The following is a 17,108-nucleotide window of genomic DNA, read 5'->3' as shown; positions in this document are numbered from 1 at the left end:
GCCACATCAATTCCTATTGACATTAACCAATAGGTTAATTATGGATCAAATAAACCTCCCCTTAATAGTCTTTAACATCTTAAAGGAAGTGGTAAAATCTCATTACCCTAATCATCCATTATTGCTATAACATTGTAAGCTAATGCAAACAACATCAACACTTCTAATAGCAAACATTCAACACCATGTGGCCTCCAATACTACAAATTTTGCCACAATCAGTATCCACACTTCATTTTCTTCAATCAAACATCACAACTCATGAAACATAAATAGCAATAACTTGTATAATGAATTCAAGGCAATAGGTAGAATAAAGAGTTCAACTACACTTGCCATTAACTAATTCTATGCCTTAAAGCTTTAATTAAGGTTTCATAAAATCTACAAACCCTAGCATAAACCTAAAGTCTGGAGGTTCTTCCTTACCTTTTTAAAGACTTCCTCCAACAAATCCTTGCCTTTGACTTTTTTACACCTTAATCCTATATATATAACATTATACTTCAACATCTACCTCAAATCTTAAATCACAACAAAACTAAAGCTTTTAATCCTTACCTTAAACCCTTCAAATTGAAGATCCAAGGCTCCTATCTTGTTCTCCTTGAAAATTAAGCAAAACTCCTTTAAAACTTAGAGAAAGAAAGCTTGTTTCATGGAAGATTTGAGAGAAAATGGAAGAAATGTTGAAGAAAGGCTCTCTCCTTTGGCTTGAACGATTCATCTCATTTATAGGAAATATTTCATTTATTTTCCAAAATTATCAATTGGCCCAATTTTTAATTGTATAATACTTAAGTCCTTAATTCTCATATAAGGGCATTTGGTCATTTCACACTAGACATAATTATTACTTAATTAATGCCATTAAATGCAATGAAGCCTACTAATCCTTGACTTTTTCAATGCTTATCCATAGGCAAAATAACCATTTTGCCCCTAAGCCTCTCTATGGATAATTGATTCATACCATTCCAAATGAATTGACTATTTTGCCCTTAGTTAGATTTTATGCTTTTTAACATAAAATTAACATCTAAAGGACTATTTTGAGTTAGGAACATACCTTTGATATCTTGGGTATTACAGATTTGGCCTACATGAGTTCCTCTACTCTTACTATTTGAAAGAGCACTACACCGATAAAGGTAGATACTCAGCCTTCCTAAGGCATGACCGAATCCATCTGGTGATGTTCCTACGATTGAATGATAAGAACTAGAAGGGAAAGTTCTTCTTTGTGAAGGGTGATGCAATCTTTGGAGAGAGGGCAGGATGACATACCCTTTACATGGAGGGTGACTGGTTAGTAAATTTTACTTGTCTTTTGTTTTGAGTACTGAGCCTTATCTTTCGTTATTCTACAGATCTGAGGTTTAACAAGGCCAACTAGAGTGGTGACGAATTGGACGTACCCACCTGGGAATTACTTGCCATATCGCAGAAGTAGAGAGACTAGATGGTCTTTCTACACGAAACGAATCTTAAGGTGAGTCATCTTCGGAGCAAGGTTGCTGCGATACAGAGAAGTACTCATTTCCCTTTGCTGAAGTAGATGTGGAGCATTTTGTTGATATACTATTGCAATCATATCGGCTTCAGACATTCGTTTCTACATCCTCTAACTCCTGGAGAGTTTGCCCTTACATATAGACTAATGAAGAATATTAACGTCGACATCCCGAATGCGAACGAGGCAATCGCCCAATGTCGAGCCAAGAGAAAGAGGGAGTCGGGGGCTTGGTCGAGTGAAATGTACAAATGGAATGTACCGAGTCAGTCCTACTGACTACGTTGCCTATGATTAGAGCCGGGTCGTTGAAAAGTGTCCATATTGACGAGGATACTGAGAAGATGACTGTCAGGCTCCCGATGACTGCTTTGGTCTACTCTGATGCAGTCAGGATGGGGAAAGCTAGCTGAGTCTTTCTTGCTACCCGCAGATGAGGGCCGGTTGGATCAGATGAGAATGAGTGCGACTGTTGAATGGGTGGTGACTCGGCAATTTTAGGTAATTTTTGTCTTCAAACACTTTGTTCCCTAAAATGAACAACTTTTCTTGAGTGTTCGATTTTTTGCAGGTTCTGACTGGGAGTCTATATCTGAAGAAGGCTGTGGTTGCTCAGGACGCGAAGATTCAAGACTTAACCAAGTCCAACACTGGCCTTCGCACTCGGGAGGCTTCGACCTTAAAATCTTCGAAGGAGAGTGTTGCCAAGCTACAACAGGCCAAACTAGAGTTGGTAGAGTTGAAGAAAATGTTGGCGGAGAAGGAAAAGGCGCTGGCCGAGAGGGACAAGGCACTTACTGAGAAGGAGGAAGAGTCGATCGCCCTTAGGGAACGATGCTGATCGATAGCCACTGACGCCATGATCAAGGCATGCACTGAACTGATGAAGGAATACAAAGCGGGCAACACTTCCCACTGGAATCCTGATGAGGATATTGAATTATGGGAAGAGATCAAGGCAAAGTCGACCGGTGGGGACGGTGGGGTGGAGAAAGTTCAGGTTGAGACCGAGTGCAAGGATGTAATGGACGATTTTGCTAGAGACTTAGAAGGATTGCTTACTGAATCAATTGAGACTCTTCCTTGGGATGACTCAGCGTGGAGGCTTCGATGAGCAAGGGAAAAGAGGTCAAGTCGACCGTAGGGCACTTGACTCAGGAAGATAACCTGGAGCATGCTGCTCCTTGAATGTATTTGTTTTTTTTTTTTGAATGGATTTATGTTTTTGATGCTATATGCCCATAGTTTTTTACTTGAAGCAACCCTATGAGGCCTTGGTAAAATATGATATTTTGTTAAAGCTGTAAGTTTGTTGAACTTGACAAGTAATTATTTGTTTGTTGTCCCCTGGGTGCTTTCGGTGCGGTCGACCGATTGTGGTTTGATGCTGCTACACACTTGGTTGTAGTGACAAACTAACTAATTCAGTCGCTCAGACTGAATGACTACGAGTTATTTAATTGACAAATTTTCTAAGTGTTGGAGCGTATTTTGAAAAGGTGGAGCGTGTATCACATGTGAATCGAGTTGGCATGACTAACTTTGTAGTTGAAACATTCGAGGGCTACGTGTCCCAGTCGGCATGGCTAACTTTGTAGTTGAAAACATTCATGGGATATGTGGCCCAATCTGTCTGACCGACTTTATAGTTGTAAACTTTTGAGGGCTTTGAGGCCTAGTTGGCCTGACCGACTTTGTAGTTGAAAACATTCGAGGGCTATGTGGCTCAGTTAGCATGACCGATATTGTAGTTGAAAACATTCGAAGGCTATGTGGCCCAGTCGGCGTGACCGACTTTGTATTTGAAAAAGTCTGCCCTGATGACGTGGGGCCAGTCGGTATGACAAACTATGTAGTTGAAACTTTGTAGCAGAATATTTGAACATAATTATCTCTAAATAGTTCTTTTTATTAATTCAAGGCTTTGGGGTCGACTGTCGTTGAAGGAGGTGGACATGCCTACTCATCCCTTCGAAAAAACAAAAAACAAAAAACAAAAAGAAGCTACAGAAAGGAAGTTAAGTTATGGTTTGTCAGAAGTGATACCGTTTGAGGTGAATGGTGTTCCAACTATGGCTGATATCCTTGCTCTCCGGTGATTGAAGCTTGTAGGTACCCTTGTCGAACTGACCAGGTGATCTTGTACAGGCCTTCCCAAGTGGGACCAAGCTTGCCAATGCTTAACTCCTTTATGTTTTGAAAGACTTTCCTGAGAACCCAATTTCCTTCTTTGAATGACCTCACTTGGACGTTGCGGTTGTAATGTCAGGCGACCCGCTATTAGTAGATAGCGTTTCTAATTTGTGCTTGTTCACGCAGCTCGTTAATGGTGTTCAGGTTGTGGCATAAGTTCACGTTGTTTGATTCGTCATTCATCCATTGAAGCCTGGGGGAGGAGGCCGACACTTCTACTGGGATGACTGCCTCCTAGCCATATACTAGGGAGAAGAGAGTTTTGCCTATGGATGAGCGGGCGATTGTTCTGTAAGACCATAGTACCCCTGGTAGTTCGTCTGTCCATGCTCCTTTTGCTTTCTGAAGCCGTTTCTTTAGAGTTTGCATGACTATCTTGTTGGATGATCCGGCCTGGCCGTTTGATTAGGGTTTCGGGGAGTTGAGAAGTTGAGCTTGATTCCCCATGTTTCATAGAAATCTCTAAAGCCAAAGCTAATGAATTGGGACCTGTTATCGGTGACTATCTCTTTAGGAATCCTAAACCAATAGATTACGTTCCTTCAGATGAATCCTTTTACCTCCCGGTCTCTCACTTGGGCAAACGCTTCTATCTCTATCGACTTTGTAAAGTAGTTTATCACAGCCAACATGTACACTCGTTGTTGGGGTGCAGTTGGAAGCTTACCAACTATATCCACTCTTCACTTCATGAATGACCAAGGGGTAAGGACATAATTGAGTCGTTCAGGGGGAAGATGCAAGACATTAGCAAATCTTTGGCAGTTGTCACACTTCTTGACATATTCAGTTGAGTTCGAACGCATGGTAGGCTAGTAAAACCCAGATGTTGTCACCCAGTGTGCCAGATTGTGTCCCCTCGTATGGTTTCCACATTCGCCTTCATGAAGCTCTACTAGTACGTATTGGGCTTCTTTTGGAGTTATGCATTTGATGTATGGGATGGAGAATGACTTCTTCAAGAGCTGTCATTTGTAGATTGTAAATCAGGCTGCCTTAGCCCTTAGACGGCGTGCTTTAATCTTGTCTATTGGGAGCTAATCTTTCTCTAAGTACTTCAGGATCAGAGTCATCCATAATTCGGTTGGCTCGATGCTTATTACCTCTAAGGGCTCTTTGGGGACCAATACTGCTTCATATTGATGCTCTTTCCAGTTGGCTGGCCATTGGAGGAAAAGAAGTGAGATGGAAGAGTTAGACGTACCTTGGGGGGATGAGCCGAGATTGGCGAGTGCATCAGCATGTGTATTTTCTGTTCTTGGTACTTGACTGATCATGAATTCTTCGAAGGCAGATTACAGCTCCTTCACCAGGTTTAGGTAAGCTGTCATCTTCGAGTCTCTAGCCTAGTAGGTTCCTTGAAGTTGATTAACTACCAGTTGATAATCAAACTTGACTTCCAACCTTGTTACACCTATATCTTTAACGAGTGAGAGACCGTCTATCAAAGACTCATACTTGACCTCGTTATTTGTGTATTTGAAGCCGCATCGGATGGCCCACTGGATGATATTTCCATCTGGAGTAATTAGCACAATTCCTAAGCCACTGCCATTTACATTGCTTGATCCGTCGGCTGAGAGGGTCCACTTCAAAGGCATCTCACCTGATAGGCATAATAGCTCTTTCTCTACCTAAGTGGAGGTGCTAGGGGTGAAGTCTGCTAACACTTAGGACTTTATGGCTGTGCGTGGTTGGAATGAGCTATTGAATTCACTTAGCTCGACGGTCCATTTAGTGAGTCGCCCTGAGAGCTTAGGCTTATGCAGAATCTTCTTAAGCGGATATGTAGTGAGCACAATTATGGAATGGCATTGAAAATATGGTTGAAGCTTCCTAGAGGCGTGAATGAGTGTTAGGGCCAGTTTTTCCAATTGACTGTACTAGGACTCAACGTCAAGGAGCAACTTGCTTTCATAATAGACTGGTAGCTGCTTCTCATTGTCTTCTCTAATCAGGATTGCTGAAACTGCCGACTCCGGGACTGCCAGGTATGTGTACAATTTTTCTCTAGTTAGTGGTTTAGAAAGTAAAGGTGGAGAAGTCAAGTACCTTTTGAGTTATTGTAGAGCTTCTTCGTAAGCCGGGGTTCATTCAAACTGCTTTGACTTTCGAAGTACTATGAAGAAAGGGTGACACTTGTCTGCTGACCGAGAGATGAATCTACTTAGTGCAACCACTATTCCAGAGAGACGTTGAACGTCTTTGATGCACGTCAGTGATGGAATGTTTAGGATGGCTCGGATTTGATCAGGGTTAGCTTCTATCTTGCGTTGAGTCACCATATATCCTAGGAACTTACCAGAAGAGACCCTAAATGAACACTTGGCTAGGTTGAGTTTCGTTGTACTTCCTTAGAATTGCAAAGGCCTGACTGAGATAGTCTAGGTGCTACTTGAATAGAAGTGACTTGACGAGCATGTCGTCGATATATACTTCCATGGTAGTCCCTAGGTGCTTTGCGAACATTTTATTGACAAGCTGTTGATAGGTAGCCCCAACATTCTTGAGTCTAAATGGCATCACTTTGTAACAATAAGTGCCCTCTCTATGATGAATAAAGTTTTCTCTTAGTTGTCTGGATGCATGAGTATCTGATTATACTCTGAGAAGGCGTCCATGAAATTAAGCAATTCGTGACCAACTATAGCATCGACTAGCATATCGATGTGTATCAGAGGAAAGAAGTCCTTGGGGTAGGCTCTATTCAGGTCCGTAAAGTCTATGCAGACTCGCCACTTCTCATTCTTCTTTCGAACGACCACCACGTTAGCTAGCCAGTCGACATAGTGGACCTCTCGAATGAGCCTATTATTCAAGAGTTTTTCAACTTCTTCGTTGATCACCTAGTTTCACTCTAGAGCGAACTTTCGTCTTTTCAGTCTTACCGTGGGACAGTTTAGGTCAACCTGGAGATGGTGCATTCAACCCCCAACCAGCTTCTTGCTAGTCCCTAGCAACCAAAGTGATCTAAAATCTAGTTCTAACTAACCTAACCTAAATCATTTATGTAGGTTGACACGATTGCATTTAGCATATGCAATAAGCCTTTAAACCCCTAGGTCTCCCTAGTGGACGAGTTTATAGTCTCATGAGGGTTTGCAACGATGTTACCCACAAACATCCAACAAATCTAACTAACACATAAACACTCACACATAAAATAAAAATAAAACAAAATTTTTCCGAACTAATTCATATAAGTGTCTCAGAAATCGCATACACACAATATAGAGAATAATCAAACTTCACCTCAGATCTAGGAACATCCTAAACATCATTCTCACCTTCGTTCTCAACTCTCTAACATCCATCAATCCACAATCTGTCAATCCTAACGCTAGAAATAATTCCATATGCAACATCCATAGACAAAAAATTGATCCCAATAACTATGAAATACGAATAAAATTCTGTAAATACAAACTCTATAGGCCTACTTTTCAAACCACTTTCCACTAATGTAGAACAATCACATGACTTTAGATCATTAGGAGCTTGTAATGTGTAGGCTAAGGTATTGGGTTATGAAAGAAGGGAAAGAAATCAAACAAAATAAGAGGATTAATCTTACTTATTTGCAACAAAATCGCTCACAACATATCATATTCTCTCTAACTTCCCAAAACCTTTGTTGTATCTTTCTTTTCCCAACCACATTTGTCTTTTCACACTTTCCATACTTCCTTAATTCATTCAATTTTCTCTTTTCTTTCTCTTTTTTTTTGATAAACCAAATAGGAAGCATGGATATTACAATATTCCCCCTTTTTACCTTGATATTCGCAACACACCACAACCGCCAACCCATTCTTTTGAATACCCTCTAAATTTTTTGAGAAACTGCTCTAAGCTACACATTCCCACTTTCACTTTGAATAATATTCAGATTAAATCCTCTTAAAATCATGGGTAGAGTAATGTGTTTAAGGGTTAAAAAGGGTATGTTATTATGAGGTAAATGAAAGAAAATCAAGGCTAATATAAAATCAATATTGGTACAACGGGGTGACTAGAGATAATCAAACATAGGGTTGTCTTGAAAGGCACAAACGGTCTAAAGGTGGCCTAAATCATTTCTCAAGTCATGTGTCATCTAGGATTTCGCCTCAAGTGGTCATCAAATAGGTTCTAGAATTTGGGGATCTAAAAAATGTTGCAAGATAGTTATAGATAGAACATCCCTAAATGCTATAACTAACCCACAAGACAAACCACAAACATGAGAGTCTCAAACTTAGGCAAAACCAACATCCAGAGTTGTGACTTTGTCAATTTGTTGTTGCATGAGCACCTAAAGAGCCTCAACCTTAGCTACGAGATTTGTCGGGGCAGTATCTGTGTTTTCAGCTATTGCATGACTTTTTGTAGAGCAGGATTATGAATGAAGGTCGATTGCCAGAGGCCCCATGGTGGGTGCCAAACTGTAGATGCTAAAATCTATGGTTACGTAAGTAGGGTCTAATCCCGTGAGGTTGAGGCCACTGGCAATTTGCTGTACTTACACACTAAGCAAACAAGCGTGGAGCTTACTTAGACACCGGTATGGTGTCTACTGTAGGCACTTCGACGCTCAAGTCAGTAAGGCTGAATTTGACAATTTAGTGAGGGTAAGGGAATGAAGGGTTACCAGAAGTCAAGTCGGAGATTAGAACTAGGGCGTAGTAGGATTACTCACAAGAGTAAGAGCTTCGGTGTTGATAGGTGATATTGAGGCTTAATGCCTAAACAGAAGAGTGACCTCCGTTTATATAGTAGTTGTAGGATCTTTGTATCCTGATAGGACTTTGAATCCTTAAGGGAAGAGGTCTTGTCAATAAGAAAGATCCTGATTCACTTGACTTAATAGTAACAAGAGTCATAATCTGCCTAAGATACAGAATCTTGGGTGAATTAGGATAAAGTAAAACAGGAAGAATGCTACTTACCTTGGTTTGGAAGGCCTGACTTTAGGTGGGCTGTTGGAGTCGTCTATTCTGGAAGAAAGTTGGATCTGGAGGCAGCGATTCGGCCCAAGTCACGAGCTTTGATGCTGATCCAACTGAAATTGGATCACAAGCTTAGATCCATGTAGTGGAACATTCCTGTTTGGGCCTGATAAAGCCTCGTATGATTTTAGATCCCCACAATAATAAAAAAAAATACGCTAGATTTATAAATAAGTAGATTGATATCTATTGATCAATTTATTGATAAATGATGTTTGGTATCATCCAAGAACAATAATTTCTTTAAATATTATATTTATCGTTCTAAAATTTCCCTTGTTTTGAGACATCTAAAATAAAAATTTGTGTAGTTGTGATATATGCCATATCATGATGTAATAAAAATTGTGTAAAAGAGTGATATAAGTGTAATATTACTCTTTAAAATATGCTTAGTCTAAAGTGTGAATGTGATGGAAAATAGTAGTTAGATACCACCAATTCACCAAATTTAAATGGGTGCTTGAAATACTTTAAAAAATAAAAACTAGTAGGACGTGGCATATATTAAATAATTAAACCGTCAAGTCCCCCCCACTCAGGCTTAGAAATTGCCATGACCAAAACGGTCCCATCTGCCTGTCGTTTAGCTCATGCTCTACAATAATCATTCCGGTCTTCTTCTTCTACTTTTTTTTTTTTTTTTCTCTCAAGTCTCAACTAAATAGCATACTAATAATGAAAAGATTTACTGACAATGAAAATTTTAGCAATAAAATTTAACCTATAGGTGTTTGGATTATATAATATTTTATTATCGAGATATATTATATTAACAGAAAAAAAGATTACCTTGAAGATTACTAAGAATGTTTAGAAAATGTGTTTGATTGATTCGAATAAATTAGTGAATAATATGTTTGGTTGGAACGATAAATAGGTGGTTATATAATATAGATTACTAAATTGCATTCCTTTTTAAATATTAATATAATAATATTTTTATTATTTTTTAATCACCTAAATTTGAAATTTTGCTAAAACACCCTTGCCATATAAAACTTTAATTTATAGCAAAATCATCTCCACCCATCCCAAGCAACTGTTGGCAGCCAGCCACCACTGCCGGCCGCCACTGACAGTCGTTGGAATGGCGCACGACTCGTCGTATATGACCGGACGTGCACTAGCAAAGTCAGAAATGACCATGGATCACAAATTCATAGCCAGAAAACGGCCAGTTCTTTGGTCATGCCATTTCACAGCCAAAGATCTGACATTTTCATAACTACATCTTTGGCTGTGAAATGGCCATAGAAATGCCAAATCTGGCAGTTACCGACGCACTACAGGTTAGATCCCGTCGGCCATGCACCATTACGGCAGTTGATGCTGGCGGTCGACGGTGGGGAGTCACAGCCGGCGGTGGTCTTCAGTAGTTAGGGGTATTTTGTTAACTTTTAAACTTTTTTGCGGCTGAGATGTTTTAGCTAATTTCTCAAATATAGGGGGTGGGGTAATTGTTATTTGGTTAGGGATAGACACAAAGCTCGGCCTCGCGGGGACCCGCCCTGCCTCAACCAGAACGGAGTGGATTTTCCCCAAATTGTTCGGGCTTTGGGCTGGGATTGAGGTCGGGATAGGTTTTACTCTGGTCCGCCCCGACATATATATATATATAATGTACATATTAAATATAAAAACTATCATAGTAATATACAATGTATAATGTATAATGTCAAATGTATACTATATATAATGTACAATGTACAATGTATATATATATTAATGCTACGAAACAAAAGTTATACCTTCGACATTATACATTGTACATTATATATGGTATACATTTGACATTATACATTATACATTGTATATTACTATGATGGTTTTTATATTTAATATGTACATTATATATTTAATTTCTTTTTTTATGATATGGTCTTTATGTTTAATATGTATATTATATATTTAATTTTTTTTTTTTTGGTTGGTATATATAATTTAGAGAAAAAGATAATAAAACTGAGAATATAAAAATATAAAAAACCCCCAAACAGGGAATATACTTTTTTCGGGGATTCCCCGAGATCGGAGAATTTCCTTGGGCTTTCGGGTCGGGGTTGGAGACAAGGGTCTTCGACCCGTCCCGACCTGTGCCCATCTCTGTATTTGGTAGATATTTGATGACAATTTGTCATCAAAAATAGTTTTTAATTAAGGATAAAATGACTAAAAAAATCGTATTACTTCAATAATATTTTAATAACACTCTATAAGATAATAAGATTCCATATTATAAATACTAAATACTATTTAGAATAAAATATTATCTTAATATTTATTACTTACAAACTAAACATAATAATAAGATTACTTCAGTTATATTATACATCCACTATCCAAAGGCCCCAAAAAGAGGAGCAAAGAAACAGTGGACGAGAGTCACGAGACAGCTCATCCGGGCACAACAAAACACTACAGTAAACACTTTGAAGCTGAAGCTGAACTTTCAAGATCGAGTGTACTTTATTTAAAGGCTAAGAACTGCGTTGTGTTTTCATTTCATTTCAAAGAGAGCGAAGAAATTTCAAGCTACTGCAAACGTACTCCTCAACACTAGCTTCTTCTTCTTCTCTCTTCTCTCTTTGAGAGATACCCTTTTTTTTTTCTGACAATAATCCATTAAGAACGGTACAAGACTCTCCTATCATCATCATCGTCGTCTTCTGTGTGTGCTTGTGTTGTGTCTGTGTCTGATCTCTTCACATAAGGTTGATTCTACTTGAAACTTGTCCTTGTCGTCCTCAAAAATCTTTTCTTGTTGGTGGGTTTTCTTTCTTTTAGCTCAATACATTTGGATCTGATTGTTGCTGGTTCTATTTTTAGATTGTTATATTTTTATTATTATGATGGGTCTTTTGTAAGGCTTACACTTTTGCGTTTTAATGGCTAGTGTTTTGTGTAGTTTTTCTCTCTTTTCTACTACTATTTTTAGAGATTTACATTGCTTTAGCTTGATTTTCTATAACAATGGAATTTCCAAGAAAAGAAACGAGGAGATGCAGATTTTTTTTGCCCGGTTCTGTTTTCGATATTGCTCTGTTTTTCCAGTTTTGTGTATAGAACTGCGTGAGTTTCAGGCTATACTCTTTGTTAGGTGGATTTTTAACTTTTGTTTCTTTTTTCATTTTCTTGATTCTTTCTTTTGTATATTAAAGAGTATAGAGCTATTGATGATTCCTTTAACAATTTTTAAATTACAGAGAAGCAATCTGATTGGAAAATGCTTTCACAATTGAAATCATTTTAAAACTTTTCTTGTGTTTCAAGAAAATGATTAGAATAGAATAGATTATGCTGTATTGCTTTTTCGCTTTTGTTTCCTTTTTGCTTTCCCTTAATTTGGTGCAGGATCCACAGCTTCTTTTTGCCTTTTGACTTAGTGGGGCGAATAAAAACACAGAATGGGGCCATATTAATAGGGCGGCTGAGTTTGATAAAGTTGGGTCCCAATATCATGTGGGAAATGTCTAACATGTCGGTTGTTTATATCAGATCTTTATACTTCACTGGTCTTTCGTAGCTGGTTTTAACGTAATAGTATTTATGGATCAGTTATTAAAGATCTTTGTTGAACCATCTTGATTTCTTCAAGCTCTTTTAGCCTTGGTTTAGTTTCTGTTTCTGTTTGTTTTTTTTTTTGCAATTTTTGGATGCTTCTTGTACTGATAATTCAGATCTGTCTTTAACAATTGTCTTGTTTTGTTTCACTGCCTGATCTATCTGGTAAATGCATTTCCAGAATTGTTGGGATTTTGTTGAATTGAAGTTTTTAAATAAATGTAGAACTGTAATCAGTGGCTGATTCATCTTTTTAAAACTCCTATGCAACTTTGTGTTACTAAATTTAGTTAAGATTTTGAATCTATGCATATTCCACTTAGTTTCATGTCTTCGATGATAGAGGGGAAGAGGCATCTAGTTTGAGCTTGGAATTTAGTTTATTTCATTGGTTAATTCGGTGATTCAACAATAGTATTATAAGAAATCTAATCTTCTTTCTAATGTGGGTATCTTTTGCATTTTATATGTGCAGGTTAATAATTATTTCTTGAGATCATGAAGTATAAAGATGGAAAACCAAATCCTCACTCTGACAAAGGTCCTAGGATTGTCCCTTTAACAATAATAGTTCTTGTACTATGCGGGTTTTCTTTTTATCTTGGTGGAATCTTTGGTTCTGAGAGAAACAGAATTGAGGTTAATGATGTCAAAAAGGCAGTATCAGCTCCAAAGGAAGCGGTTGTTGCTCCTCTTCAGATCAAATCTATTGCCTTTCCTGAATGCAGCAGTGACTACCAAGACTACACTCCATGCACTGATCCAAGGGTATTGCTTAAAAATTTGTTCTTGTGATAGTAGTGACTATCTCGGTTATGCTATAGATTTATACAGCATCAAATGTCCATATTGATGATAAATGTTTATTTCAACAGAGGTGGAAGAAATATGGTGTTTATCGCCTTGCATTTATGGAACGCCATTGCCTTCCAGTTTTTGAGAAAAAGGAATGCTTAATTCCACCTCCTGATGGGTATAAGCCACCGATCAAATGGCCAAAGAGCAGGGATGAGTGTTGGTACAGGTATTATAGTCTGCCTTTTATGTGCTATTACATTGTGAAGGGCTTTGCTTGCTGTGATGTGTTAGTTTAAGTATCTTATGTTTTGCCATGTGGATCTTGTTTCAGGAATGTGCCATATGATTGGATTAACAAGCAGAAGTCGAATCAAAATTGGCTGAGAAAACAAGGGGAGAAGTTCCTCTTTCCTGGCGGGGGTACCATGTTTCCTCAAGGAGTCTCTGCCTATGTTGATTTGATGCAAGATCTGATTCCGGAAATGAAAGATGGGACTATTCGGACTGCCATAGACACTGGATGTGGGGTTAGTATTGTATTGGTTCTCCATTTGTCTAATTCAGTAATTTTTCTTACTATTGGAACTCTTTTTTCCAATCATTTATTTGTAAGGGTGCATCTTATTTTTCTTAGAGGAAGCTCAAGTCAACTTAATTTAGATGGCCAATTTATTTGTAGGTTGCAAGTTGGGGAGGTGATTTATTAGATCGTGGAATTTTAACAGTCTCTCTCGCACCAAGAGATAATCATGAAGCTCAAGTCCAATTTGCACTGGAACGTGGAATTCCTGCAATCCTTGGCATCATTTCTACACAGCGCCTACCTTTCCCCTCAAATTCCTTTGATATGGCTCATTGCTCGAGATGCCTTATCCCGTGGACAGAATATGGTAATTAATTATGTCAAAGTAGGATATAGTCGGGGATGATTGCTTTAAAAAGTTGCATCTTTTGTTTCTATGTATAATCTATTATAAGGTTTTCTGGTTTAGTTAATATCTGTTAAAACAAAGATAGTGGCTTGGGTTTTATTCACTGGTGATGCTGGATATAATAGATATATCTTGGTTTCAGGTGGAGTTTATCTCCTAGAAATTCACCGCATACTCCGTCCTGGTGGATTCTGGGTCCTGTCTGGCCCACCAGTTAACTATGAACGTCGATGGCGAGGGTGGAACACTACTGTGGAAGAGCAGAGAATGGACTATGAGAAGTTGCAGGAACTGCTGACTTCAATGTGTTTCAAATTGTATAACAAAAAGGATGACATCGCAGTGTGGCAGAAATCTTCAGATAACACTTGCTACAATAAGCTTACTTACTCAGAACCGTACCCACCCAAGTGTGATGATAGCCTTGAACCAGATTCAGCATGGTACACACCACTCCGTCCTTGTGTTGTTGTTCCAAGACCACAACTAAAGAAATCGGTTTTGGAATCTATGCCTAAGTGGCCGGAGCGGTTGCATGCTGCACCTGAACGCATTTCAGATGTTCATGGTGGGAGTGCTAGTGCTTTCAAGCATGATGACAGCAAGTGGAAAGTGAGAATCAAGCACTACAAAAAGTTACTCCCTGCAATTGGGACTGATAAGATAAGAAATGTAATGGACATGAATACAGTTTATGGAGGATTTGCTGCAGCAGCAGTTGATGATCCCTTGTGGGTTATGAACGTCGTCTCATCCTATGCTGCCAATACACTTGCTGTGGTCTTTGATCGGGGCCTCATTGGAACTTATCATGATTGGTAACTTTCAATGCATTTATTTTAGGGCCTTCCCTGTAACCTACAATTTATGTTGTTGGCATACTTATGGTGCTGACTTACTCTTGTTGTTTGGTAGGTGTGAAGCTTTCTCGACATATCCTCGAACCTATGATCTCCTTCACCTTGATGGCCTCTATACTGCAGAAAGCCACAGGTTGGTCTCAAGTTCCTTCATTGCTGCTCTGAAATCACATGAAATTAATATTTTTTAATTTGTAAATTTGACATTTTTCACTAGGTGAGGAAATTTTAGTATGATTTACGTCTAGGTCTGGGCTATGAACTCGTGATGCATTAGCATAAGTTTGTTGAATTTTCGGAACTTGTTGAAACTAGACTTTGATAAGATTATGCTAATCAGTTACCTGCTTGGTTATGAATACCATCTTCATATAAGGACTCTTAAGCCAATCGTAATTGACCTAAAAACGTGTTTTTCCCCAGGTAAGCATTAGTTCTTATTGCAGAATGATGAACTAAAATGATGCGTGTTAAACATTTAGTTCCCAAAATCGTGTTGTGAAGAATGTCGAGAAAAATAGTCCCAAGTTAAGTATGTAATTTATATGGTTCTGATAATTGTTACTACTTGTCACAGATGTGATATGAAGTATGTGCTGTTGGAGATGGACCGAATACTACGTCCCAATGGATATGCGATAATCCGGGAATCGAGCTATTTCGTGGATGCTGTAGCTGCCATTGCTAAAGGGATGAGGTGGGGTTGCCACAAGGAGGAGACTGAGTATGGTGTTGAGAAGGAGAAGTTATTGATTTGCCAGAAAAAGCTCTGGTACTCTAGCCAAAGTTCAAGCTGATAAAAAAATATAGAAATTGAAGTGGTGATAATACAACTACTCTTGAAGGCTGAGAGTATAATTTTATAATTCAAAGTGGGGTAGAAGCATAGGAAAACCGATTTCTATACCACACAGCGATTTAAAATTGGTCAATAGGATTCAAGAATTTTTATATTCAAAATTGTCAATTGTAGCTACCTAATAATATGATTTTGTTGTTATATAATAGGGCATTTTACTATACATATATTCTTTGTAAGGTATCAACATGTTCTTTGTTTTTTTTTTTTTTTTTTGGGTAAGTGTATCAACATGTTCTTAGTATTGTATCAATTTTAATTTTTTAAAGTCACCTTTTTTCTTATTTCCTTGTATGTTAACTGTGAAAGCAGTGGATTTGAGAATTTTCGGAGGAATTTAATTATGTTTAATATGCTTTCTAATTCTGATTTGTTGTCAAATGAAAATTTCATTGTTGTAATTATTCCCACTCTGATTATCAAGCCTAAACGGAGAATCTATAAATGTTACATTATATTTATTAAAAGGAAAGAATAGCATAGTAAAAAAAGTAGAATGCTTCATTCAGAGTTTCCTTTGAGGAATTTAGCAAGCGAGGATCGTTCAAGGGGTTTTTCGATAGAATAAAATAACATCATTTTTGGAGCTTGAGGTTGTGTAAGTGAGCAATCAAACATGAAATATTACCTTTCAGAGCTGGGTTTTGAGAGATTGAAGAAGAAGGAAATGGGGATCTCAAAGCCATGTATGAAGAGTGTTTTTGTGGGTCGTTTTTCCGAAGTAAGGTGATTTTAGAAAAAAACAAAACATCCACAAGAGAGAATGAGAGTGAATATTTGAGCGTAATATAAATTACATTCCTGGAAGAAGAAAATGCAGCACTGAAGGACTTGATGTTGCTGTAGTCCAAATTAGCCAGTGAGAGATACAATAGAATTGTTCTATGATAGTTGGAGCAGTTCACTTTCTCGATTCCTTTCTCAAACAATTTAGTTGGTTACAAATTAGTTGCTGTTTAAATCACTTTCTGTGGAATATGTAGATTTGAATTATTTGTCGTATCCTAGAATATTTGTTGCTAAGAATTTGTGTTACAAAATGAAAGAGTTGGGCATCTATTTTTGTTATAAAATGAGATTTTGTGCTATAGAGGGAATAAAGAGGAAATTTACCAGGTTAGAACTCTCAAGTTTGCATTTAAGAAAATGACCATGAAAAAATTTTGCATTTTTTTTTTAACTTTGAAAACTGGCGGGGCACACTAAAGAATAACTAAACATGCAAAAAACATTCAGACTGAAAAGATTTAAACATATATGGGTAATAGTCTAATTAATGGGGATTTGTTTAAATTTTGAAAATTAAAAAAACGACCCCCCCATTCAAAATCGATTAATTGAGGGAGGTCACCCAAAAAAGGCGACCAATGAAAACACCCCATCTCTCTTGTGATTTTTGGT

General features: G+C 38.0%; 1 protein-coding gene across 5 annotated transcripts; it reads left to right on the top strand.

Moving 5' to 3' along the window:
* The first annotated feature begins 11,043 nt into the window (after positions 1-11,043).
* LOC116125146 (probable methyltransferase PMT21) lies at positions 11,044-15,916 on the top strand. 5 transcript variants are annotated; one of them, XM_031410865.1, is made up of 8 exons: positions 11,048-11,240; positions 12,734-13,026; positions 13,134-13,282; positions 13,388-13,583; positions 13,736-13,946; positions 14,131-14,806; positions 14,904-14,981; positions 15,426-15,916. In XM_031410865.1, the coding sequence occupies exons 2-8, from the start codon at positions 12,757-12,759 to the stop codon at positions 15,643-15,645; spliced, it is 1,800 nt and encodes a 599-aa protein (XP_031266725.1). In that variant the 5' UTR covers positions 11,048-11,240; positions 12,734-12,756; the 3' UTR covers positions 15,646-15,916. The 5 variants fall into 5 exon arrangements, with proteins under 5 accessions (XP_031266726.1, XP_031266725.1, XP_031266723.1 ...); XM_031410863.1 differs by having other exon boundaries at positions 11,048-11,328; XM_031410862.1 differs by having other exon boundaries at positions 11,049-11,461.
* The last annotated feature ends 1,192 nt before the right edge of the window (positions 15,917-17,108 follow it).

This window comes from Pistacia vera, unplaced genomic scaffold (assembly GCF_008641045.1).
Source record: "Pistacia vera cultivar Batoury unplaced genomic scaffold, PisVer_v2 Contig160, whole genome shotgun sequence".
Classification (NCBI taxonomy): Eukaryota; Viridiplantae; Streptophyta; class Magnoliopsida; order Sapindales; family Anacardiaceae; genus Pistacia; species Pistacia vera.
The sequence above is the reverse complement of the archived record's forward strand: the minus strand, read 5'-3'. Positions and strand labels throughout refer to the sequence as shown.

What these genes read in the sequence shown, in the direction of transcription:
- LOC116125146 (XM_031410865.1), top strand. Translation starts at nt 12,757, where the DNA reads ATGAAGTATAAAGATGGAAAACCAAATCCTCACTCTGACAAAGGTCCT. An exon ending in AGGGATGAGTGTTGGTACAG is followed by an intron (nt 13,283 to 13,387) that starts GTATTATAGTCT and finishes ATCTTGTTTCAG; the next exon opens with GAATGTGCCATATGATTGGA. An exon ending in CCATAGACACTGGATGTGGG is followed by an intron (nt 13,584 to 13,735) that starts GTTAGTATTGTA and finishes ATTTATTTGTAG; the next exon opens with GTTGCAAGTTGGGGAGGTGA.